Source organism: Leptonychotes weddellii, chromosome 10 (assembly GCF_054177405.1).
Source record: "Leptonychotes weddellii isolate Sample4059 chromosome 10, ASM5417740v2, whole genome shotgun sequence".
Taxonomy (NCBI): Eukaryota; Metazoa; Chordata; class Mammalia; order Carnivora; family Phocidae; genus Leptonychotes; species Leptonychotes weddellii.
Window position 1 is genome coordinate 63,880,304 of NC_138378.1, and position 26,162 is coordinate 63,906,465.

Here is a 26,162-nt window from a genome sequence, read left to right on the forward strand (position 1 = left end):
GCCAATCTTTTTTAAAAAAATAAAACCGCTTTTTTGAGAATTGACAATTTACCATGTAAGGTATCCAGTTAAATGATTTTTAGCATATTCACATAACTGTGCATCTATCACAACTTTAGAATATTTTCATTTTCTCAAAAAGAAATCATGCATCCCTAAGCCACTAACCTCATTTCCTCCCAACTGCCCCAGATCTAGGCAACCACTAATCTACTTTTTATCTATACAGTTTGGTCTCTTCTGGACATTTCATATTGATGAAATCATACACTATGTGCTACTTTGTGACCGGTTTCTTTAAACATAGCATAATGTTTTCAGGATTCATCCATGTTGTAGTATGTATCATACTTTATTCTTTTTTATTGCCAAAATATTCTATTGTATTGATATAATACATTTCATTTATTCATTTATCAGTTCATGGACATTTGGGTTATTTCTATTTTTTGGCTATTATAAACAACGGTGCCATTCTGCTGTTGTATTTGTGTTATTTTTATTATACTAGCTTATGGATGTGATTAGCTCTGTAAATATGTGTCACCCAATATATTTCTGGGGTGAGTCTATCACTTACTATAGTAGATCAAAATGAAGGTAAACATGGGTGCTTTTTGTATACAGATAGTATTAGGTATGTGTAAGCTGCAGGGGAAGCCTCAATTATAACACACAAGAGAGAATCTTTCTCTAGTGACTTCTAAATGGGATCATGGTCCATTCCAAACATTTAACTTCTGATCAGAAGAGAGCAGAACAAATAACTTGGGACCTAGTTAGATAGGTATGATTTTTTCCAAACTCCTTTCCTGCTGGATTTAACATTTGAAGAAAAGATGAATTCAGGATAAATAAATGACTACCAAGTACCAAAAAAAAAAAAAAAAATACCTGGAAGAAATCTTGAGTAATCTCTTCCTAAGTGAAAGGAAGATAGGAGGAAACTTTTGGATTTAATCTTACAGGATGTTGCAATTTGAAGACCATTAAATTGTGTATAATGTACAATCCCTTTTTTGCCAGACAAAGAAGTTTCCTGATTGTACTCTTGAGATATTATAAAGCATTTCTAAGGCTGCTGTTAAACTAGGGAATTGTGAATTGGTAGGTTTTCAAATAAGTTACTCCAGACCTCAGTCTGGTCTAAAGCTTCCTGTTTTTACAATTAACTCCTCATGTTTCTTTGTTGAGTGTGTGTGTGTGTGTGTGTGTAAAAGCTAAAGATAGACCAGGAAGCATCTGGGGCCATTTGGCTGTAGAGGGGAATCCAGATTTGTGAGGGCTAGCTTTACATGTAAGCTGAATACACAATTCTATCTTAATGTGCTAACACTTCGGTCATCACTGTCCAAAATGCCCCTAGCTTATTGTACTTGGTATTAATACTTTATGAGTTTTTCATCTATGGATGAAGCAGGTGGGTCTATCTGAAGATAAACCCCAGTATACGCATGAGCACTTCCATGTTGTTTGGTCGAGCTTCCTAGGGATTACAAAGAAAAGTGGGCATGTCAGGCATTGGGCAGCTCTGAAAGCCATGCTTTCTTCTTGGTGCCAGCTCTCTTGGTCTGCATTTCCAAATAAAGGATTGTGATTAAGAAAGAGTCATCAAGGGCGCCTGGGTGGCTCAGTTGGTTAAGCGACTGCCTTCGGCTCAGGTCATGATCCTGGAGTCCCGGGATCGAGTCCCACATGGGGCTCCCTGCTTGGCAGGGAGTCTGCTTCTCCCTCTGACCCTCCTCCCTCTCATGCTCTCTGTCTCTCAAATAAATAAATAAAATCTTTAAAAAAAAAAAAAAAAAAAAGAAAGAGTCATCAAGAGCAGAAGGAAAAGACTGCTAGCAACCAGGATGCCCCAAAGCTGTGTACTGGCCCAGGCAATGCAAGGTTCTACTCTGACCACACCTTGCAAACTGCCACATGAATGCATCCTAATTTTAATTAAGATGATTTTGGAAGGGCCTTTCTCTGGTCTCTACAGCAAGATCCTTTCTCCTCTAACTAAAATAGGAAAAGTTAAATTTCAAGTTTTTTCCTAAAGATTCTTCATTTGGGGGCTATAATGATGAAAACAACATCAAGAACATTTATGGAGCATTTATTATAGGTTGCCATTTAATTTAACCCTATTATTAGCCGTGCCTTATACATGAAGAAAGTGAAGCACAGAGAGGTTCACTAGCTTGCCTAGGCTCACACAGCTGGTAGGTATTTGAAGCAGGCAGGAAGACTCTAGAGCCCAGGCTCTCAATGACCTAATTAAGAAATTTTGCTGTTTCTTAATTTAGTGTTATAAAACATTTTTACTGCTACTTTAAAATATCATATAAGTACTCAAGTAGAGATTTATGTAAATGTAAACAGCACACACTGCAAAGCTTTAATACTATATTTATTTTATTAAAAAAAATTGTTTTACATGCCCATTTTGTCCCAGGGAAAAAGGTTTTTATGTTCCTTCAAAATGAGGAGTTAACATTTGATTTTGCTGCAGGAACTGTTAAAATTACTTTGATGATTCCAGTCGTGCATAGCATGGATTTATGACAAATATGTAATCTGTCACCCATCTTGGATGACTTTCAAATGTTTCCTTTTAGTAGCTCTTGATTTTGTTTGGATTTTTTTTTTTCAATTGCCAAATAAACAACAATGTCTGAATCACGTTTGCTCTAGTCAGGGAATACCATGTTGAAAGACAGCTTTGGTTATTTAAAATCCTACTACATTCACTTGCAACTTTGAAGAGCATTCATGCTTTAGTGACCTGGATTTTTTAAAGGAGAAGAGGAAAAAAGAAAAAACAAAACCAAGTTTGCAGCTCAAGTCCCTCTTTTGCTGTTTGCTGCACTGAGTTTGCCTACTCCGTTTTGCGGGCGAAAGCACGCTTAAGAAACCAAATCAAACTGTCCGAAAAAGGCAGTCTGCATCCCTCATGTTTTAAAAGAGAAGGATTTCGTTCCCTCTCCTTCACACATCAAAGAAGGCACTTGGGGAGGAAATAAACCATAATTAGGCATGAGCGACCGAGCAGACAGACCCCTTCCTCTGCCTTCCCCATCCCCGCCCCCCACGCCCTGGCAACAGTCCTGGGCTCGAGAGAGGCGCGGGTCACCGCAGCAGCTGCAGCGAGCGCGCGTCCACGCCCGCGCCCGCCGCCAAAATCTGGGCGGCGGCGGGGCCGGCCCGGGGGGCGCGCGCGCTCGGGAGCGCGCTCATGCAGCGGTTTTCTTCTCCCACAATCCAGAGGCTGCGGCGCGGGAGGGGCGGCGAGTCGGCGGAAGGATATGGGCGCGGAGGGAGAAGCGCGCTCCCTTTGACGGAGGGCTCGTGGCTCTGGTTGGGCGGCGGGGAGCGGGGTGTGATGCGGCACTGCGGTTGGGAGGCCGTTACTCCGGCTCCTCCAGAGAGGGCGGAGGAGGAGGCTGGAGCGCGGCGGTGATTTTGTGCCAGGGCTTCCCAGAGGCGCGCTGTAAAGGCTGCGGGGCTCAGGAAACTGGGGGGTTAGGGACACCCATTCAAGCCCCCACCCCCCGGGAGGGGAAGGGGGCTGGAGGCGAGGCTTGAGGGCGGCGGAGGGATGGTGTCTGCTCGGGGGGAAGGGGCGAGCCCTGCCTGTCGTTGGTGAGGGGCTGCGGGCAGGGGAGGCTCCGCGGATCGAAGCGGCTCCATGCCCACTGGTGGGTGGAACGTGTTGAGCGGAACGCGGAGGTCGAGCCTGGCTGCCGCGCGGAACCCCTAACGTGGTATCTACGTGGTATTTAATTTAGCCCACGTTAGGATTAATTCATTGCGGGCAGCTTCGCTGGTCTGGCTCCTTTAGGAGCTGGGCAACCTTGACGGGCTTTTTGTCTTGCTGCTCCAGCCCCCTTTCCCTTCCTCCTCCTCCAGATGCCTTTTCTCTGCCCCTCCTTGCCCGGTACAGACATTTCCAGCGCAAGCTGCCGCTCGTGGCTGCTGTCGAAGCCGCTTCTCGTGTTTTCGGCTCGTTCCCCTCTGGGGTGTTTTTTGAGGAAGGAGAGTTTTTCTCCCCTCCACGATGGGATTTTCTTCCTGTGCCAAAATGGACTTTCATTGATTTCTACTTACTTCAACGTTTAGTGATCCATTCCCTAGGCGTATTTTTGTGGTAGTTCCCTTTTTCAAATACATTATCTGTAAAATGGAGAACGAGATTTTTACTCCCCTTCTGGAGCAGTTTATGACCAGCCCCTTGGTCACTTGGGTAAGTAGGGTGTTATTTATTTTACATTTTGCTGCATTATTTGTGGCTGCTGAGATGGAGATGGGCGTTCGTGTCCTTATGATCATTCTGTTCTAGGTTAAAACGTTTGGACCTCTGGCTGCAGGAAATGGGACCAACCTGGATGAATATGTGGCTTTGGTGGATGGGGTATTCTTGAACCAGGTCATGCTCCAAATGTAAGTGTGCTTTTCCTCTTTTCTAGGTAACTTGTTTTCTTTGAAAAAGGTTATACTGAGAACTTGGAGACTTTATGTTTGAGGCTCCTAATTTGGTTCTTTGGTCAAAAGAATTCAGGTGGTTTAAGAATTGGACCTTGAAAGGGGTGATAGTCTTACGTGCCCACCAGCCCATTTATCACAACCTAATAATTATACCTGTTAAAATTGTGAAACTTTAATTTTTATTCTGCAAACCGTATATTGTCACTTATTGTCTTCAGTGCTGAAATCCAAACCACATTGTCCTCCAATAATTTGGTAAAAAGAGAGAGAATATGAGAATAGTTTCCTAAGGGGGAATAAAGCCTCTACTGTGAAGTTATGTGTATTTGATGCAGAAATGTTTCTTATTAACCTCTGTGTCTAAAATTAGTGGCTCAAATTTTGAAACTGGTGAAATAATAACAGATTTCAGAAGAGAAAATTTCAAATAACAGTTCTGATTGGTGAGAACTGTTGCTGTAGCAAGTAATTTAACTGGGTGCAGTAACTCAAGTCCGATGAGATTATTATGTGAACTAACAGATTAATATTTAGGAGATCATTTTAAGTTTTTTTTTTTTTTTTAAAGATTTTATTTATTTATTTGACAGAGAGAGACACAGCGAGAGAGGGAACACAAGCAGGGGGAGTGGGAGGGGGAGAAGCAGGCTTCCCGCCGAGCAGGGAGCCCGATGCGGGGCTCGATCCCAAGACCCTGGGATCATGACCTGAGCCGAAGGCAGACACTTAAGGACTGAGCCACCCAGGCGCCCCTTTTTAAGGTATTTTTAAGGGAGTTGTGAAATGCCAGTAACTGACATCTTGATGACAACTAAATAATGATTTAGTAGGAAAATCTTTGTCTTTTATGTTTGTGATATTGGATTTGTATTAAGTAGGAAAGTTTTTTTAGGATGGGAATTGATATCAAAATCATAAGGGTAGCTAGATCAGTGAAATAAAAACCGTTTTTGTCATTATAGGTGTTGTAGCATACATGCATTCTAAGTACATCAGTGTAGGTTTTCTAAGTACAAACTCTGAATGTTATAGTTGTGCTCAAAATAATGTGTATTTAGCCTTCTGTCTCTTGAAAAGAATCTGATTACAAGAGTAGTTTGGAACTTTCAATTTCAAGGCATTCTTACCTTTTATATATGTGGGAATTTAGTGCATTATTAATAAATAATTGTTACTAAGGAATAAGTCTACTGTGAATAGGCTAATAAAGTATCATTTCTGTATTTTGTATGAAATTATGTTTCTTTTTAGATTTTTTATTTAGAAGATGTAGAAGTCAAATTCATAAATGTTCCAGTGGTAACTTCTCAGTCTGTGTGCTCGGAGATATTTGTAGTCTGTTTGCTGTTTTGATGTATGTGTTGGTCCTACAGGGAAGTATTATACTGCTATATACTTTCTGAAGGTGTTTTATTTGTATAGGCACCCAAAGAAATATATATATTATCTAAATGTGTGTATACATTTTTTTCTTTAAGAAAGGAAAAAGGAATGTAGACATTAATTATTTCCAGGGATAATAAATATATTTTTGGCAGCTCTCCCCCGGAACTATTTTTTGTGTTTGAGATATCCCACTATTCCCTAAGCAAAATGGTAGAATAATTAAATTGACTTCTATTTTAGGGAACACACATGACAGGAAGGGTAGCTACTACAGTAGATACTCAGAATTTGTTACCCTCTCTTGTTTTTAGACAGAAAATTTTGAAATTGTATTCTGAACCCTAAAAAAAAGGTGTTTTTACAAAATAAGAAAATACATTACTTTAGTTTTCCACTTCATTTATTTATTTTTAAAGCGGGTTTCATGCCCAAGGTGTGAGTCTTGAACTCATGACCCTGAGATTGAGAGTCTCATGCTCTACTGACTGAGCCAGCCAGGCATCCCTTGTTTTCCACTTTAATGTTTTTTATTTGAATGATTCTTTTTCCAAAAAATACTTAGATTTTTTTGAGTCCTGAATAGTTAGCAGAGGTGCTAAAAACAGACACTTTAACTTGTTTCCAATTTGAGTGCAGTTTTATATTTAAAAATACATATGTGTATTTTGAAAGTAATGGTGTTTCAAAATAGTGGTTGCCAGGGTTTTTTTTGTTTTTTTTTTTTTTGGTGGACTAGCTCCATTCCAAACCTCAAATCTGCTTCTGTTTTCAGTTCCACCTCTCAGTTTCTTTAAAAGTTTTTTCAATGTCCTAATTCTGTTCTGAATGACCTATATAAATTAAAGGGAAAGAAAATTAAGAAAAGAAGGAAGAAGTAGGCATTAGTTTTTTAAAAAATAATTTGCTAAAATAAGATAAATTTATTTTAATTAATTATTTACCTAATAGAGCAACAAAATATACATTGTTTTTAAAGCTATATTTTGCTAACTTTAAAATCGTTAAGATTTCTGGGGCACCTGGGTGGCTCAGTTGTTAAGTGTCTGCCTTCAGCTCAGGTCATGATCCCAGGGTCCTGGGATCGAGCCCCGCATCGGGCTCCCTGCTCAGCGGGAAGCCTGCTTCTCCTTCTCCCACTCCCCCTGCTTGTGTTTCTGCTCACGCTCTCTCTCTCTCTGTCAAATAAATAAATAAAATCTTCAAAAAAACCCAAACATTAAGATTTCTGTTAAGTACTTTACTCAAGTTAATGTTTGATTTAATGTACTCTATTAAATTGTCAGTTGAAACTGTACCTGGTAAGTTAAATTAAAAGTTGGACTTAATCTAAGTCATTTCTGACTTTGTTCTGATTTGTTTACAGAATTTGTGAGTGAGAACCCTTTCTAAATGAAACTATACTTTTCTTCACTGTATACTTGTTTTGCTTGGAGTTCGTTGAGCTTCTTGGATCTGTGGGTTTGTAGTTTTTAACAAATTCAGAAAAATTTTGGCCATTATTTATTTAAAAAATACATATTTATAAAGAATATTTAACTGTGTGTGTGTGTGTGTATTTTCCTTGCCCCCACTTCCCTTTTTGGAAGTCCAATTACATGTAAATCAGGCTGCTTGATGTTCACTGATGTTCTTTTCAGTCTTCTCTGTTTCATTTTAGATTATCTTGCTATGTCTCCAACTTCATTAATCTTTTTTCTATAATGTTTAATTTGCTGTTAATTGTGTCCAGCATATTTTTCATTTCAGACATTACAGTTTTATTCTAGAAATTCAGTCCTTTTTTATATCTCCCATTTCTATAGCTTTGATGCTTTGTCTTTTCTGTAGCTTCTTGAGCATATGGAATATAGTTATAACTAAATTAACGTTTATTTCTACTAATTCTGTCTGTATCATTTCTAGATTGGTTTTGATTGATTTTTCTCCTCATAAAGGATTGCATTTTCTTGCTTTTGCATGCCTGGTAATTTTTGATTGGATGTTAGACATTTGGTATTTTACCTTGTTGGGTACTGGGTATTTTTGTATTTCATTAGGTATTCTTGAGCTTTGTTCTGGGATATAGTTAAATTACTTGGAAACAGTTTGATCTTTTCAGATCCTGCTTTTAAGTTGTATCAGGTAGTACCGCTTTGTCACTCTATTGGCAAAACCCTCTGAGTACTTTGGGTGGTGAAAACAGGAGCTATTCCTGGACCTTTGTGAAGCCTGGGTGGTGTTCCCTCTAATCCTTTTTGGTGGTTTTTTCACTGTTCTTGGGTAGTTTCCACACGTGTATGTACTAAAAGTACTCAGTGGAAGACTTGAGGGATACCCTCTGCAGATCTCTGGATTTTTTTGTGAACCTCTCTATTCTTAGGTACTCTACTTTGTATATGACAGTCACCTTGCTGTTTCTAGATTAAGTTCCATCTCACCTCAGGGAGGTCATTGCTCTACCTGGGTTCTCCATCTGTTGTATGGCCTAGGAACTCTTTCAAGGTAATAAGTTGGGGCAATTGAGGATTCATCTTGTATGTTTCCCACCTATCAAGGATCTACTGTCCTTTGTTGCCTGATGTCCATTGCCTTGAAAAACACTTAATATATTTTGTCCTTTTTTTCCAGTTGTTTCAGGCAAGAGGGTAAATTTCGTTCCTGATATTCCATCTTGGCCAAAGTAGAAATCTATTTACATACTTACAATTGCACCTTTGGCCTGCCACTCTTGTACTCCTGCTTTCAGTTGTAACATAGAATTTTGTTATAGAAGGCTTATGGTAGAATTTTTTTTTCATCTACAGTGTTTACTAAAAGTAAGAATATTGATTAGTGTCTTTGGATTTGCCATTTTGGACCTTGTGTGCATTGACTTCTTCATGCCAGTTTACCAGCTCTGCCTTATAATTTTGAAATCTGTTCACTTGGGATTCACTGCATTTTGAGGTGAATCCTGGATTTCATTGAGTAGCTCTTTGAATCAAAGAATTTCTGTAAGAGCTTGTGACATGGCATCAGTCCTCTTTAATGGGAAGGGGAAGCTCTTTAGAGATTGGGAATGATGGGCCAGCTCTTCTGCATGCCACAGGGCATTTTTGTACTTCAATCAAATGAAATCTTTCTTTCTCAGTGCAAGTTATCAGACTTGGGCTTGGTGACAGTAGAAATAATCATTTCTCTGAGATGTCATGCAGTTCTGTATCCCATTTTGAATATTACTTGCTATGAAATTTTAAGTTTATAACATTGTGAATTTCATAATCCTAAAGTTTAAAAAGTATGTATTCATATTACCTAAGCAGTTGAAAATATGGATATATTAGGGTTTTAAATATTGAGAAAAATGTTAATTGTTAATAGTATCTATTTTCTGTTTTGTTGACCACTATATCCCCAGTGTTGGTTGCTGTCATTAGAATTATCAGAACAATGATATGATTCAACCCCATTAGATAACTATAGAGATCTATACCGACCGTTACGATATACTTGTTATGGCTTTCTTTCTTTTAGAATCTTGATTTGGAAGGAACTTTAGAAGTCCTCTATTATGAAAATCATTTTTTAACTTAAAAAATTAACAATGACAAAAATTAAATGATGCATGGGCATGTAGATTCTCCTTAAGTATTTCCTGAGAGGCAGCTCCGTAAAGTATACCTAAAAGAAGCCATTTGTCTAATAAAGGAAGTTGACTGAGAAGTGTTCCTTAATTCTATGAATGTTTAAGATTCAAAAGTAAGGGGAGGTGGATGGGAGAGGGATAAAATAGATAAAGGGGATCAAGAGTACACTTACCTCGATGAGCACTGAGTAATGTATAGGATTGTTGAATCATTATATTGTATACCTGAAACTAATATAACACTGTATGTTAATTATACTTCAATTAAAAAAAGATTCAAAAGTAGATTGTGTTAACTTTATGACTGTAATGACCTTAAAGTGACTTATAAAATATACGGGTTTCTTACCCAAGTATGGCATTGACTCTGAATTTTGTTATGGGCATCTCAGATTTTCTCATTGGACCTCGTATTTTTTGTTTAGTTTATTGTTTTTGTTTTTTGCTTCTTTAAAAACACACTTAGGATATAGTCATAGTTGCTGTCTTATTACCAAGTTTTGTGATTTATCTTCCAAATATTTCTTAGATGCATCCCTGACTTTTGAATTAATGTGGTAGCCCTGACTGGTCTTACTTTTGGGCTTGCCCCTCTTCAAGTTTCTTCTCATCTGTGATCATATGTGCTTCTGTAAGACTCTAAATGTGTTTTGATGATAGCATTTATCTCACTGGATTGCAGCTCTTGGTATGTCTGATTCCACTAACTAACCTGAAGTCATGGACTGTATCTCTCATCTTTATTCCTAGCATAGTGCTTGACATACAGTAGGTACTTGATATACTTCTGTTGAATATATGAATAATGGAGAGAGAATGTGGTAAAGTAGAATAAATTTGGGCTTTGAGTCAGACAGACTTTAAGTCAGGCAGGGTTTAATTCTCACTATGCTACTTATTAGTGTATGACCTTAAACAATTTACTTAGTATTTCCAAATCTCAGTTCTTACATCTGTTGGATGGAAGATAATGTTTCCTTCCTGGAGTAGATTTAATCTCTAATAAGGCACAGATAGTATCTATTTTCTGTTTTGTTGACCACTATATCCCCAGTGTTGGTTGCTATCATTAGAATTATCATTTGCTAAGCCATACCTACCTATTTCTGTTTCTTCAAACAAATCATGATCATTCACAGCTTAGTTTTGCATAATCTCTGTTGGTGTCACCTCTATATAGCTGTATGATCGTTAGCAAGTTACTTCTCAGTTTTTTCATTTATAATTAGGATAAAAAGAATCACAGGGTTATGAGAATCAGCTAGGATACTTTGTGCACAGTGCTTAGCAAAAAGCAAGATTAAATTATTGTTGGCTATTGACCTTTGTTTTATTTCTATTATAATCATTTTTCCGTACACTGCCCTTTCCCCTTTTTTTGCCTAGCAAGTTTTTACTGATTCTTTAATACCCTCTGAAGTCTCTTGGCATAGTTAGTTGCTCTCTCCCCTAGCATCCCATATCTGTCTTTACCAAATTGAGTTCAAGTGCTACAGCTACTAGATAGTTAGCATTTAGAGGCTAGAGATTTTTGTTATGTATCACCAGCACCTAGCATAGATTTGGTATGTCACAAGTTTTTATTAAATGTCAAAGGAGTGAACGAAACATTTTATAATTTTATTAACTTTTAAAATTTTGAGAACTCTAGTTTTAGTATTGTAGAATTTAGTTTGTTTTACCTTTTTTTTTAAAGAGAGAATGAGAGAGAGCGTGAGCAAGTGTAAGTTAGCATGACTGTGGTGGTGAAGGACAGAGGGAAAGGGAGAGAATCTCCAGCAGACCCTCCCTGAGCAAGGAGCTGGCTCGATCCCCAATCCCATGACCCTGAGATCATGACTGGAGCTGAAACCAAGAGTTGGACGCTTCACCACCTGAGCCACCCAGGCTCCCCTAGTTTGTCTTCTATTTCTCTTCTTTTGTTCTTTCTCTTTCTTGTTATTTAATTACCTTTATTGAATATTTTCCCCACCTATGTTATGTCTAGCCTGAGTTGAGGTTGTAAGACCAAGTCATAGTACATGCTTTTATAAGGTATTAGAATATACAGTGACTGGGGTGCCTGGGTGGCTCAGTTGGTTAAGTGTCTGCCTTCAGCTCAGGTCATGATCCTGAGGCCTGGGACTGAGCCCCACATCGGGCTCCCTGCTCAGTGGGGAGTCTGCTTCTCCCTCTGCCTCCCCTGACTTGTGCTCATTCTCTCTCTCAAATAAATAAATAAAATCTTTAAAAAAAAGAGAATATACAGTGACTTCAGTTTGGTTTCCAGTAATGTTACTGATGATGTCCAACATACTGAGATTTTTTTTTCCACAGCCTTATATTGGACTGATGTCTTTAAGAGCAGTCCATTGTGATTGTCTAATTCTCAGATTCATATCTAGTTAACCTATAAAAAGTGATAAGAGAACAAAAAGTAGTTGCTCCATATGGGAGTATTTTTTAATTTTTTAACTGAAAATTTTCTCTATAACATGTATTAATATGGGAAACTCATAAGGGAACAGCAATTCTTTTTTATTTTTATTTTTTAATTTTTAATTTTATTTACTTATTTTTTTTAAGTAATTTCTCCACCCAGTGTGGGGCTTGAACTCAATTCCAAGATCAAGTGGCACACTCTACCAACTGAGCCAGCCAGGTGGCCCAAGGAACATCAGTTCTCAACTACACTCTTTCAGAACACCAATTGACCTTCTTTTAGGATTTGTGAAACAGATTGGTCCCACCCTAAGCATAATGTTTCAATATTTAAAAATGATATTTGAGATTTTAGCTGATACTAAGAGATGTCTGTCTAACACTTAATTTAGTCATTACCAAGCTAGCTACTTTTAGAGAGTTGCTGTGGTAGAGAGGAAGAAACTACCTTGAAAGTTATAAATTTAATTCCTGGATCAGGATGGTTGGTGGAGCAGTCAAAACACACACAACATTTGTTGATTAGTTTACTGTATTACGTGGATGTGGTTTGTGGCACCCCCAAAACATTTACAATAGCAAGATCAAAGATCACTGATCACAGATCATCGTAAATACTATAATAATGAAAAGTTTGAAATATTGCAAGAATTACCAAAATGTGACACACAGACAGAAAGTGAGCAAATGCTGGGGCGCCTGGGTGGCTCAGTCGTTAAGTGTCTGCCTTCAGCTCAGGTCATGATCCCAGGGTCCTGGGATGGAGCCCCGCATTGGGCTCCCCCTGTGCAGCGGGAAGCCTGCTTCTCCCTCTCCCACTCCCCCTGCTTGTATTCCCTCTCGCTGTGTCTCTTTCTGTCAAATAAATAAATAAAATCTTAAAAAAAGAAAAAAGTGAGCAAATGGTGTTGGAGAAATAGTGCCAATAGACTTGATTAAGAGAAGATTTTCATAAACCTTCCATTTGTAAAAAACGTAATTATCTACAACGTTCAGTAAAGTGAAGTGCAATAAAAAGAGGTAATGTCTGATTTTATTCCTGTGCTATTTTAGCTCTATTTTGCTAGTTCAATATTTAATAAAACTAAGTTGATGAAACTCATCAACTTTATTCTGACATTTTTGAGACTCAGGGCAAGCATTCATTTACCACAATAGGCCTAAATATTTAAAGATTATAAACCAGGCTAATAAATTGTTGGCTATGTTCTGATCTTTTATCTTGAAAAATATACCTTCATAGTGACTTAAAAGGAAAGATTCAAATTTAGAATTTATAGAATTGAGAATTCAGGTATTCAGTTTCACATCAGAATGTTGTGGAGCCCAACCTCCTCCCCACATCCCTAGCTCTAACACCACAGACAGGTCTCATTGCATGCCTGTGGACATCATGCATGCATGCCCAAGATCCAAGCTCTTCCAAACAGCAGTCCTTGGCACAGGGGTATATACATCTGTAGCATAGTCCATCCTCAGGACAGACCTAGGGAAGATTCCTGTGCAAGCCTTGTAATTGGGTTAGAGATACTTGGGCAAGAAATTCCAGAGTTCCAGGTGAATACAGTGCCATCTAGAAGGGGAAGTATATGGGTATATCCTGTTGTTTCCATGGATTCTTTGCCCAGCAGTGAAGGGCGTGGCCTGAGGAGGGCCAGAGTGGGTCTAGGGCCTGAGATCTGTTTTGCCAGGATCTAAATACAGTACTCAGTGAGAAGGCTGAAGGGATGGTTCCATCAAAGCTCAGTTTAGTCATTGAGTAGTTTCTGAGTGCTCACTATATCACAAGCTATCTGCTAGAAGCTGGGGATATGATGCTGAATAAGGTATGATCTTTGCTCACTAATAAGGGGGACAACATGCACATAAATTGCAGTGTGATACATGTGCTATATAGTGGAATTATGTTCTTGAAATAATGTTGGCACAAAGAGGAAGAGGGAAAATTTGAACTAGGGCATGAAAGTTGAATAGGACCAATTTGGTAAGTTGGAATCAGAAACATGGGAGTAGGAGGAAAATGGCATAAAAAGAGGCATAAAGATGTGACTAAAAATAGTAGAATCAAATAACTATAGGTTATTTTGTATAGCCGAAGCAGAGATCATATGCTTCTTTTTTTTTTTTAAGATTTCATTTATTTATTTGACAGAGGGATAGAGAGAGAACGCGCAAGTAGGCAGAGCTGCAGGCAGAGGGAGAGAGAGAAGCAGACTCCCTGCCGAGCTGGGGGAGCCTGATGTGGGGCTCAACCCCGGGATCACAACCCGAGCCGAAGGCAGCCACCCAACCGACTGAGCCACCCAGGCACCCCGAGATTATATGCTTCTTGCACATAGGAGATGAGTTTGAAGAGGTGGGGATTGGGAGACTGTCCTTAGATACCATGTTAAGAAGATTGGATTTTTTTCCTGTAGAGACATGTGTTACTTCAGATTCTCTCTGGAGAAACAGAACTACCAAGGGGTGTGTGTGTGTGTGTGTGTGTGTGTGCATGTGTATATACAGAGAGAGAGAGAGAGATTTATTTTAAGGAATTGGCTCATGAGATTGTGGAGGATTGGCTAGTTTAAAAACTGCTGGGGGCTGGGCCGCCTGGACGTGGAGAAGACAGAAGTAGCGAGCCACTGAATAAGCTTCCAAAATGATGCCCACACCAGTTATCCTGTGGAAAGAGGGGACCAGTGGCTCCCAAGGCATCCCCCAGCTTGTAAGTAACATCAGTGCCTGCCAGGTGATCGTGGAGGCTGTAGGAACCACCCTAAGCCCTCATGGCATGGACAAGCTGATTGTAGATGGCCAGGGCAAAGCAATAATTTCTAATGATGGAGCCACAATTCTGAAACTCCTTGATGTTGTCCATCCTGCAGCAAAGACTTTAGTGGACATTGCCAAATCCCAAGATGCTGAGGTCAGTGATGGTACCACCTCAGTGACCTTCCTGGCTGCAGAGTTTCTGAAGCAAGTGAAACCCTATGTAGAGGAAGGTTTGCACCCACAGATCATCTGAGCTTTCCGTACTGCCACCCAGTTGGCAGTTAACAAGATCAAAGAGGTTGCTATGACTGTGAAGAAGGAAGATAAAGTGGAGCAGAGGAAGCTGCCGGAGAAGTGTGCCATGACCGCTCTGAGCGCCAAGCTGATTTCCCAGCAGAAAGCCTTCTTCGCTAAGATGGTGGTGGATGCGGTGATAATGCTGGACGATTTGTTGCAGCTTAAAATGATTGGAATCAAGAAGGTGCAAGGTGGTGTCCTAGAGGAGTCCCAGCTGGTAGCTGGCATCGCATTCAAGAAGACTTTCTCTTATGCTGGGTTTGAAATGCAACCCAAAAAGTACAATAATCCGATGATTGCCCTTTTAAATGTTGAGCTTGAGCTGAAAGCTGAGAAAGATAATGCTGAAATCAGAGTCCACATGATTGAGGATTATCAGGCAATTGTTGATGCTGAATGGAACATTATGACAAGTTAGAGAGGATGCATCATTCTGGAGCCAAAGTCGTCTTGTCCATACTCCCCATCGGGGATGTGGCCACCCAGTACTTTGCCGACAGGGACATGTTCTGTGCTGGCCAAGTGCTGGAGGAGGATCTGAAGAGGACGATGATGGCCTGCAGAGGCTCCATCCAAACGAGTGTGAATGTTCTGTCGTCAGATGTGCTGGGCCGCTGCCAGGTCTTTGAAGAGACCCAGATTGGAGGCGAGAGCTACAATTTCTTCACTAGCTGCCCCAAGGCCAAGACTTGCACTATCATCCTTCGTGGTGGTGCTGAGCAGTTTATGGAGGAGACAGAGCGGTCCCTGCATGACGCCATCATGATTGCCAGGAGGGCCATCAAGAACGATTCAGTGGTGGCTGGTGGCGGGGCCGTTGAGATGGAGCTCTCCAAGTACCTGCGGGATTACTCAAGGACCATTCCAGGAAAACAGCAGCTGTTGATTGGGGCATATGCCAAGGCCTTGGAAATTATCCCACGCCAGCTGTGTGACAATGCTGGCTTTGATGCCACAAACATCCTCAACAAGCTGCAGGCATGGCATGCCCAGGGGGGCATGTGGTATGGAGTGGACATCAACAACGAAGACATGGCTGACAACTTCGAGGCCTTCGTGTGGGAGCCAGCCATGGTGCACATCCGTGCCCTGACCACAGCCTCTGAGGCCGCCTGCCTTATCGTGTCAGTAGATGAAACCATCAAAAACCCTCTCTCAACAGTGGACGCTCCCCCAGCTGCGGGCCGTGGCCGGGGCTGGGGCCACCCTCATTGAGAGTGACTGGCAGGCTGGCTGCAGGATGTGCTTACTCTCCCTGTATTGGTCCATTGGTATTATGAGGAAGGGGTAGTAATTGGCCCACTCTGTTCCGACTGGATGTTATTTAAATAAATGTAAGACTTAGGAAAAAAAAAAACTGATGGGGCAGGGTAGCAGGCTGGCAGGCTGGAGACTCAGGGAATTGCATTGAGTTCAAAGGCAGCATGCTAGAAGGAGGTCAGCCTTTGTTCCAATAACACCTTCAAATGATTGGATGAAGCCCCCTGACATTATGGAGGGTAATCTGCTTTACTCAAAGTCTATTGATTAATGTGTTCATCTTATCCAAAGAAACACCTTCATAGAACATCCAGAATAATATTTGACCAAATATCTATGCACTATGGTCCATCAAAGTTGACACATAAAATTAAACATCATAACTAGTGTTTCTTAAGCTAGGTCCACAGATATTTTGGGGGGGGGGTCTGTGGTAATTTAGGAATTTTAATTTTGGGTTTTCATTTCAGTAATTTAAATTCTTTTTCGAGAGGTGCTAATAAAATTCTTTTGCAATGATAATTCACAATTGAGAGATTTTTTTTTTCATAGAATAAGACTAGTTTCTTGAGTCACTTTCTTATACTGGGTCTTTGGACTCTTAGGATATCTGTAGAATAATCCGCAGAGATTCTTTTTTTCTTTTTTTTTTTAAGATTTTATTTATTTGTCAGGGAGAGCACAAGCAGGGGGAGCTGCAGGCAGAGGGAGAAGCAGGCTCCCCGCTGAGCAAGGAGCCTGATGTGGGACTCGATCCCAGGACCCAGGGACCATGACCTGAGCCAAAGGCAGACACTTAACTGACTGAGCCACCCAGGCGTCCCAAATCTTCAGATTCTTGATAATTTTGTTTTTTAAAAAGGTGTCACTACCTTACTCCAGCTTGAAAAACAGTATAATATAGGCTACCCAAATCATAAAAGGAATTGAAACAGATAGCATTTGCATTTTAGAAGGATTTAATTTGGTGCTTAGAGGGGCCAGAATAGAGATAGAAACAGCATTGATGTTGAAGTGATATGGAAGAGAGATAGCACGGAAATAATGGGATTTGGTTACCAATTTGTTATGAAGAATGAGAAAGGGATTACTGGGATGACTACTTTTTACTTGGGTAAGGAGCAGATGGTAGTGCCCTTAGTAAGACATTACAGGAGGATGAAACTTGGAGGGGAGGGGAAGTGTAGAAAATAAGTTCTGAGTTAGTTTTGGAGTGTCTGGTGAACAGTGAGAAATATCTTGCAGGCAGGTGGATATACATAGGCTTGGTGCTCAGGGAAAAGTCTAGAATAGAGAGAGATACGGGAATTTGTTTTTAAGTTTGTGATAGAAAAAGACATGGGTGTCAGAAAAAAAGCACAGAAGGGGCCAATGATAGATCCTAGGAAACAGCAACACAGCAACATTAAAAGCCTGGAAATTTGAGGAAAGTAGGAAAATTCACAAGGCTGCTGGGAGGAATCACAAAGGGAGTCAGTTAAAGATGAATGCAAGTATTGTCATGTAAGGTTGATGGCTAATTTGAGATTTGGAAAGCACGTGTTTGTAGTGGAGCCAGTCAGCATAGTTGAATAACTTACCCAGTGATGCTTAGCTGCTCAGAAACTGACAAAAAGATCTGTAGAGTTTACTCAGAACTGGGGATAGACATAGGGCTATGCAGGTGAACAGTTGAAATGAATAGAGTGTGAGCATTAAAATGAGGAGGAAAGCAGGTGTCATCAGGAGAAGGCTGATAGACTGGAGGTCACAGTAGGATGAAGGAAGAGTAGGATTAGAAGAAGTTGAGAAAGGGTGGAATAGGAGGTTGAAGTCAGAGGGGACTTTCAGAATTTGAGATTTTGAAGGTTGCAATTCTGAATGATGATTTAGGGCCAAGGTTAGACCTTGCTAATGGGTGGATAAAATGGAATAGAGTGAAAACAACTAAAGTTGAGAAGGAATTTATTTCCTTATTCTTTGTAAGGTTAGTGATCTCTTGATTAAGACGAGGTAGAAATGAGTATTTTGAAAGCTGGGAAATAAATAGCTAATTTTAACGGTGTTATAATTAAAGAAAAAATTAATAGAGGAAGAAGACTAGCAATTTTAAAATTTTATATTAGTATATTGCTTGTTTTAAACATCAAACTTTGTGGAATATCTCCATAGTCTTTCAGGAAATTTGAAACAATGTTGTATTCTTTTTTTTTTTTTTTAAAGATTTTATTTATTTATTTGAGAGAGAGAATGAGAGAGAGAGAGAGAGAGCATGAGAGGGGGGAGGGTCAGAGGGAGAAGCAGACTCCCCGCTGAGCGGGGAGCCCGATGCGGGACTCGATCTCGGGACTCCAGGATCATGACCTGAGCCGAAGGCAGTGGCTTAACCAACTGAGCCACCCAGGCGCCCCGCAACAATGTTGTATTCTTAATGTAATTTACTTTCCTAGTGAAGGCTAGAAAAAGGTGAACTTCACGTTATTATTGACAACATGACTGTTTCCTTTCCTTGGGTGCTAAAGGACCAAGGAAGATAGTTTAGTTTTAGGTGTTGGGTCCTACTCATTGTTTAAGACCTGGATTACTACGGAGTTGTGGAGGATGAGAAATTGTGGAGAAAAACCAATGGAGGCAATACTCTAATCTATTTTTGCCAAGACTGGTTAAAAAAGGGTAAACCACAGTAAATGCTCCATTAACTTGAATGTTGAGGGAAAATGGAGAGTTGAGTTTTCTCATAATTGAAAGTTATTTTTTTCCAACTCTATATTTTAAATCTTTGCAAATGAATTAAACTGTATTTCCACATGTCATTTATTTTAAACTTAGATCTTTGTGTTAAGTATTGAATATATATAATTAAGATGAATCTATAATGAATGGTGAATGATCCCAAGTATGTATTTGAAAGCAAATCTCTTGTTATTAGCTAGGGTTTTTTTTTTTTTTAATTTGTATGAATTTTGTATTTTGTTATTTTGTTGTTTTTTTTTTTTGAGTGAGTGAGAGAGAGAATGTGTATGTTAGTGTGAGTAGATTAGGGAGCCGTACTGTTTAGAAGTTAGTTAGTAGTTAGGTTTGGGGGCACCTGGGTGGCTCAGTTGGTTAAACATCTGCCTTCGGCTCAGGTCATGATCCCAGCGTCCTGGGATGGAGTACCTCACTGGGCTCCCTGCTCAGCAGGTAGCCTGCTTCTCCTTCTGCCCCTCCCCCTACCCATGCACTCTCGCTTTCAGTCTCTCAAATAAATAAATAATCTTTATTAAAAAAAAAAGTTAGGCTTGGCCTCTAGAGGTATAGATAGGGAAATCAAGGGGGAGGAAGTTAGATTTTTTCTTTTAAGATTTTATTTATTTGGTTGAGAGAGAGAGAATAGGTGCATGCGCAGGAGAGCAAGGCAGGAGAGGGAGAGGGACAGGCCAGCTCTACACTGAGTGTGGTGCCCAGTGCGGGTCTTGATGCAGGGTTCAATCCCAGGACTCTGAGATCATGACCTGAACTGAAATCAAGAGTCGGACACTTAACCCACTGAGCCACCAGGCGCCCCAGGAAATTAGATTTAATTCAAACCTTGAAGAATGATTGGGCTTGGGCAGCCATAGATGAGGAGAGGAAGGTATTTAAAGCTGGGGAATCAACATGAGGAAAAAAGCATATTATATTTATGATTTGGGAGGTGGTGAGGAGACTAGCCTTGGTAGAGGATCCATCCAGGTTGGGAAATAGAATATAAATTTGCAAAGACAGAGTAGATTAGATTATGGGAAACTTGAAAAATAACCAGTATAATTTAGGCTGCACATGGCAGGCATTGTAGAGCCATTTAAAAGTACTTATTAGGGAATTAAAAATATTAGGAAAATCACCTTGCCATTAGTTTGTAGAATAGATTGAATATGGACTTTATTTGTTCATCCAATATTTATTAAGCATACACTATATATACTATTGCCCATACTGAGAATACATCAGCAAATCAGTGAAACTTATATTGTGTTAGTGCTTGGAACAAAGATGAGGAATAAGCAGGAACAAGTAGGTGTTAGTAGAAGATAGATGGGTAGTGATGGATAGCATTCTGTCCTATGGTGGTGAGGTTCTAGTCAGGTAGGATATATGAGTGGAGAAGAAGGAAGCAAATTCAAGAACTTGCCAAGGAATTGATGGAATTCTAGGTAATAGTGCGTGAAAGGGAAGAATGAAAGGTGATATGCCAAGGTTAAAGCTAGGCAGACGGAATTAAAATTATGTATTTCTAGGAAAGAGGATGTTAAGTTTGGATACTTAATTTTGCGTGAGAAAATAAGGACATTTATTTTATTACTTGCAACTGAAAACATTTAAATGTGCAATATAGCAATGTGTTTTGACACTGATGCCTAATTTTATATGAGAAACATTTCAATAGCTATGTATTTGTACTCTTGTTTACATTTTCATTACTGTTAGTACATATTTCATTTTTTTATTTAGTGAAATAGTTTTGAGGATGTGTTATAGTTCTTTTGGACTAGCAGAATGCTTTAAAGTCTGCATTTATAGGATCTAACTTATCTAGGAGATTTAACAATTCCCAAAAAATTAAGTTGCATTTTAACTACTCAGTTGTTAGAATTTAGCCATCTTTGTGTTATACTTCTATTAACTATAACGATTCAGAGTTTTTGTCTTTGCTTATAGAAAGAGCTCAGGCCAGTGTTTTTGGGCAGTGCTGTTCTCAATAAATTTTTCTGTTATCTGAGAGTATTCATATAATTGCTGTGTTTTAGACTTAATTCTGAAAAATAGTGTTACTGAGTTATTTATTCTGGAAGAGAATTTTGGTCTTTGTATAATTCTCCAGAAGTTTTGTTTTTATTTTTGTTTTAATTCTGCAATGCATAAATTAAGTCCAGTATTTATTGAGTGCTGCCCATTTTTCTTTTAAATATCCCATTATCCATGAACTTTGCATTCGTGGCTGCTTTCAAAATATTCTAAAGTTTTACTTCGTTTATTCCTCTGTCTTCTAAAAACCAGGGACCTATTTTATTAAATTGGAGGTCCCTAAAACAGTTTATTTCTCTTGAGCCATTTGTAGACCATGCTGCAAAGTCTTTAACTTGTCTATTGATAATTCCTTACTTCCCTACTTGTGTACCTCTCCTCTACCTTGGTTTTCAGTTCATCACAGCTTTTCCAATACAGTACTTGGTTTGTATATGTGGGTTTTTTTTCTTTTCTATTTTACTACTACTTTTTTATTGTATTCTTTCATTTCTGTCTGTTTTTAGCAATGCTTTTTTATTGGGTTATCTTTTCCCCCCCTTTAATTGGTCGGCTTATAATGGAGTTTGTGATCCTTTGGAGCACTTTTATGGTACACTGAAATGGGCAAATTAAACCAATATAGTGGTAATTTTATTCTGCTCCTAATGGAATTCTTATTCTTAGAGTAATTCTGTATAGGGACTTTATTTTTAATATTAGAGAAACTGATGATGCAAAAAGATTTTCTTGGGATGCCTGGGTGGCTCAGTCTGTTAGTAGTGCTCAGGAGAAATTTATAGCATTAAAAGCATATATTTAAGGGACGCCTGGGTGGCTCAGTCCGTGAAACATCTGCCTTTGGCTCAGGTCATGATCCCAGGGTCCTGGGATCGAGTCCTGCATTGGGCTCCTTGCTCAGCGGGGAGTCTGCTTCTCCCTCTGCCTGCTCTTCCCCCTGCTTGTGCTCTCTCTCTCTCTGACAAATAAGTCTTTTTAAGAAAAAGATTTTCTTACTGAATTTTAAAACTTCTTATTTAAGGTAAGTTTCTATGACTGTATATTTTGTTAATTAGAAGAGATTGTACTTTGGAAAATACTTTTTAAAGGTTTTTTTGTGTTGTTTTTTTTTTAATTTTAGAGGGCTTTCTTGCATCTCAGGAATGATCATTATACCTGTCACTGGTGATTAATCAAGTGAACTATTGAAATTATCCTGGGAGGCTTAATGGACTTCAGAAATCCTTTCTCTATTGAATTGATAGTATGTGAGTGAAAGCTGTACTAGTCAAATCTATCACTGATTAAGTAAAATAGCTAATTATGTATCAGCTCAGTTTGAGATTTCTTGAGTCTCTAGAACTGATTGGATTTGGAGCAAATACTACCCCAAAATACCGACTAAAACAAATTTAAACATACCCCTCTGACCCTGTGATAAGGTTTGAGGACAATGGGTGAAGGTTCTATCACAGATCAGTGATCCTTGTCGGTGCTATAAACTTTTAGTTACTGGCCATGTGGTTGACCACCATATAAAAGAAGGTTCTCTTACTTTATGAAGACACTGATTATCCATAATACCAAATCCTCAGGTCTCTATACCAAGAACAGGAATTGGTTTGTCTAATACAGTGGATCTCAAAGTGAGACCTAACAGACCCCTGCCAGTCTGCGAGGTCAAAATTATTTTTATATAATATTAAGATGTCATCTGCCCTTTTTGCCTGTGTTGGAAAAAAAAATGATAGTGCAAAAGCAAAGATGGGTAAAACTGCTGACACCTTAGCACAAATCGAGGAGTGGTACCAAGTTATACTGATAGTCATTGCATTCTTCACACTGTGTACTTAGAGGAAAAAGAAATCGAGTTTCACTTTAAAATGTTCTTGGTGAAGCAGTAAAAGTTATTGTATTGAGTCTTGACCCTCGCATATATTTGTTTTTAATATTAATTTAATATTAATATTAGGACAAAATGGGAAGTATGCATAAAACACTTCTGTTGCATAATAAAGTGTCATGTTAATATATATGAAAATATCCTATAGATATATACAAGATTATATAATACTAGGTTTTATTGTTTGCCATCATGTGCAGTGACTGATGTGAGAAAGGAGAGAAATTAAGGTGAAGGGATACTTTTTTAAAAACCACTTATTTGCCTGATATTCTCAAGGTAGAGATATCTTACTATTTGGATAACCCTATATGGTGATGATGCTTACCCAGTTAATTATTTTTCATAAGGCAATCATTCTGGTATATGCACATTTGAAGTTAGATATGCAAATACTTATTTCACATGTTTCATAGTGACATGCAAATGTTATGCAGTTACATGTTACCATATAAAATATCTCAAAAATTAAAAAAAAACCTGTTACAACTAGTTTTATATTAGAATGGCATGATCAAAAACATGAGCACATGTAGTTGTTAAGCACCAACACTAAACAGATGGTCCAGGAGGATGCATAACAGGCTTGCAGTCTGGGTAGAAGAGCATAAAGCCATTAAAACTATCAGGTTTCTGTTTCTCATAGATATTAGTCAATGAATAAGTAAAGACATGGTCCTTGGTTATACAAGGACCAAAAGTCTTAGAACATTAGTGTTGCAGAATTGCTAACTTTCTCTTCATCTTTTACCCTAATTTTAAAATTACTGTATACAGTGGTAGATACTGTTGCCTGCTTATTGAAATTAATGCATCTTGTCATAAGTAGGTCATTTATAAATGTGCAATTGCTTAAGGCCCTCTTTTACTGCCATGTTGCGTTTAACTTCTGGCTGGACAGATTTGAACTATATTGCTAGGCTATTTGCTTCTAAAGCATTTCTCAGTTTTCATCTTATAAAAGCAAATGGTTGATCTGTCATTATGTTGGCTTGGAAATAGTTATGTATGATTAGAAAGTTACTTGCTCACATTTCATATGTGTATCATTCAGTAGCTCTTATTTTAGAAAAAGGTCTTTCTGAAGATAAATTCTAAAAAAAAAAGAATGCTGTCAAAAAGAGTTTAATCAAAACTGCATTAATCATGACTCTATATTCTGAATTAATCTTTGTTTGGCATTTTAAGTAGTAAACATGAAGGAAAGACAGTATTTAAAATATTTAATAGACTATAATTTCTTTTTAGAGAATTCCGGGTTCATACTCTACCCAGTTTGTTTAAATTACTGTACTGTGACTTTTATTGTAAAAAAAAAAAAAAAGAACCTTAAAATACAAGCAGGAATGTAGTGTTTTCTGACTTTACATGGAATGCATACCTTTTACAGATGAAATTTTTTATATTGTTTTATTTTCTTATGTTTATTCATAGTCTGACAAATGTCTTATGACTCTGAATCTCTTGCACTGAATCCTGCATGTATAGCCTCATTAAGTGCTTCAGCTAAGTAATAGATACCATTACTTTTTTCCTAGAAGTAAATAAAATGGACAGGCTTCATGAAACTATTTTTTTATGAGTATCTTTACTCTCTTTAAAAAATACTTTACGTAGTTAAAAGAATTAGTTAATACTAAAAGATTCATAGTGGGGGCTCCTAGTTGGCTCTGTCTGTTAAGCATCTGCCTTTGGCTCAGGTCCTGATCTCAGGGTCTTGGGATGGAGCCCCCCCTAGTCCTTTGGCTCCCTGCTCAGCAATGAGTCTGCTTCTCCCTATCCCTCTGCCCTCCCCCCGACCCAACTAGTGCATGCAGTGCTCACTCGCGCTCTCTCAAATAAATAAAATCTTTAAAAAGAATAATAAATAAAAGGTTAATAGTGAAAAATGCTAATCCGTGCCCTAACTTACCTCTCAGTTCTGTTTCTTAGAGTAAAAACTTAACTTTTAAAAAGCAATTTCTGATGTCATTTAGTCCCATTTATAGTGATAATGTCCCCACCCTCATATTTCTTGATTTATCCCTTTTAGAGACATTGTATGTTGACTTCTGGATAATGGTAGATGAGATTTGAACTTTTTTTTTTTTTTGGCCGTTTCTATGTCTTCTTATCCTGTCCTTTTAATATATTTATTACAAGTTTAGTCAAATCAGTAATCAGTATTCACATTAGTATAACTGTATAATGTTTTCTGCAGAACTTACGTTTTTCTTTAAAAAAACTATTTTTTCTGAAGTTACTAATTTCCTTGATGTACGTAATTTTCAGTAAGTCTATCCTTAAATAATTAGCTATCTTCCATCGGAGCGGAGATTAGGACTTTTCAGGCAGTTTCACCTGAGGGTAGTCCATCCCTCTCACATAAAGAGATTGCATTCCTGGGGTGAAAGCCTGTTTTCCGTGATCCTAACATATGTCATTATGACCCTAACTCAAATTAGGCATGAATCAAATGGGAAACCCAAGCCTTGTAGTTGAAAGTTTATTGCTCTCTATGTCCATGCTTAAAGTGCTTAGCAGTTATTCTGGTCTCCCAAGTCCAGAAAGTTTATGGATAGGCTGTGATATATATTCAGATTCTAAACTAGTAAGAACTTCCAGTTTTGTTTGCATACTAAATTAACTCTCAGTAGGTACAGTGTGGATTAGAAACTGAAACTGAGACTTTGAGTACCTAGTATCAGCCTGTTCTACCAAAGAACTGCGCTATCATTTGGATTTCCAAATGAGTCTCCTAGATCATAGAAATCCCCTCAAATCCCATGTACTCACAGCAAAGATTTGTAAACACAAAGCAGGAAACTTTTTTTAAAAAGATGGCAGGAAACTTTCATTCCCCTATCTTTAATAATCTGTTGAATATGAGGTTAATTTTAGGTGTTGAGTACTTTTCTGCAAATTTTTCAAAATACTTTCTCTTGCTTTTCTAAGTTGCATTTTTTAGTTTTTCCCAGATTGCTGAAATAATTTCATCTGATATCCTTAGTGTATAAAAACTAAACTATTCTCTCTTTTTATATTCAGGATTGTCTTAATAGTTTAAAGGAATCTTTCTCAAAGGCTGAAAAACTTAATATTAAACTTATAAATAAAATTTTCTTTACAAAAAGGTCTTAAAAGATTCTGAGCAAACCAGAATTCTAAATTCTTAAAACTTGCTAATTCTTAGAACAGCTTTATACAAAGGAGGCCAAAGGCTTTTCTGGCAACTGAATACATTTTGAAATACCATGTGCAGAATGTTGGGCATAAAAATTTTTTGAAGAACCTTTAAAACTTTAAGAAATATATCAACTTAAAGAATACAGAGAAATGTGGTAACAACTGTCAGGGACA

The 26,162-nt window shown here is 38.4% G+C and overlaps 1 protein-coding gene and 1 pseudogene across 1 annotated transcript in view; both read left to right on the forward strand.

The window, feature by feature from the left end:
• The first annotated feature begins 3,343 nt into the window (after positions 1-3,343).
• Positions 3,344-26,162, forward strand: part of LOC145723899 (girdin-like) — a 47,252-nt gene continuing 24,433 nt past the window's right edge. The window contains exons 1-2 of the mRNA XM_081833562.1: positions 3,344-4,228; positions 4,325-4,425. Of these exons, the coding sequence (XP_081689688.1) occupies positions 4,166-4,228; positions 4,325-4,425 (164 nt within the window). The 5' untranslated portion in view covers positions 3,344-4,165. The remainder of the gene's footprint in view (positions 4,229-4,324; positions 4,426-26,162) is intronic.
• LOC102747385 (T-complex protein 1 subunit eta pseudogene) lies at positions 14,116-16,379 on the forward strand (annotated as a pseudogene).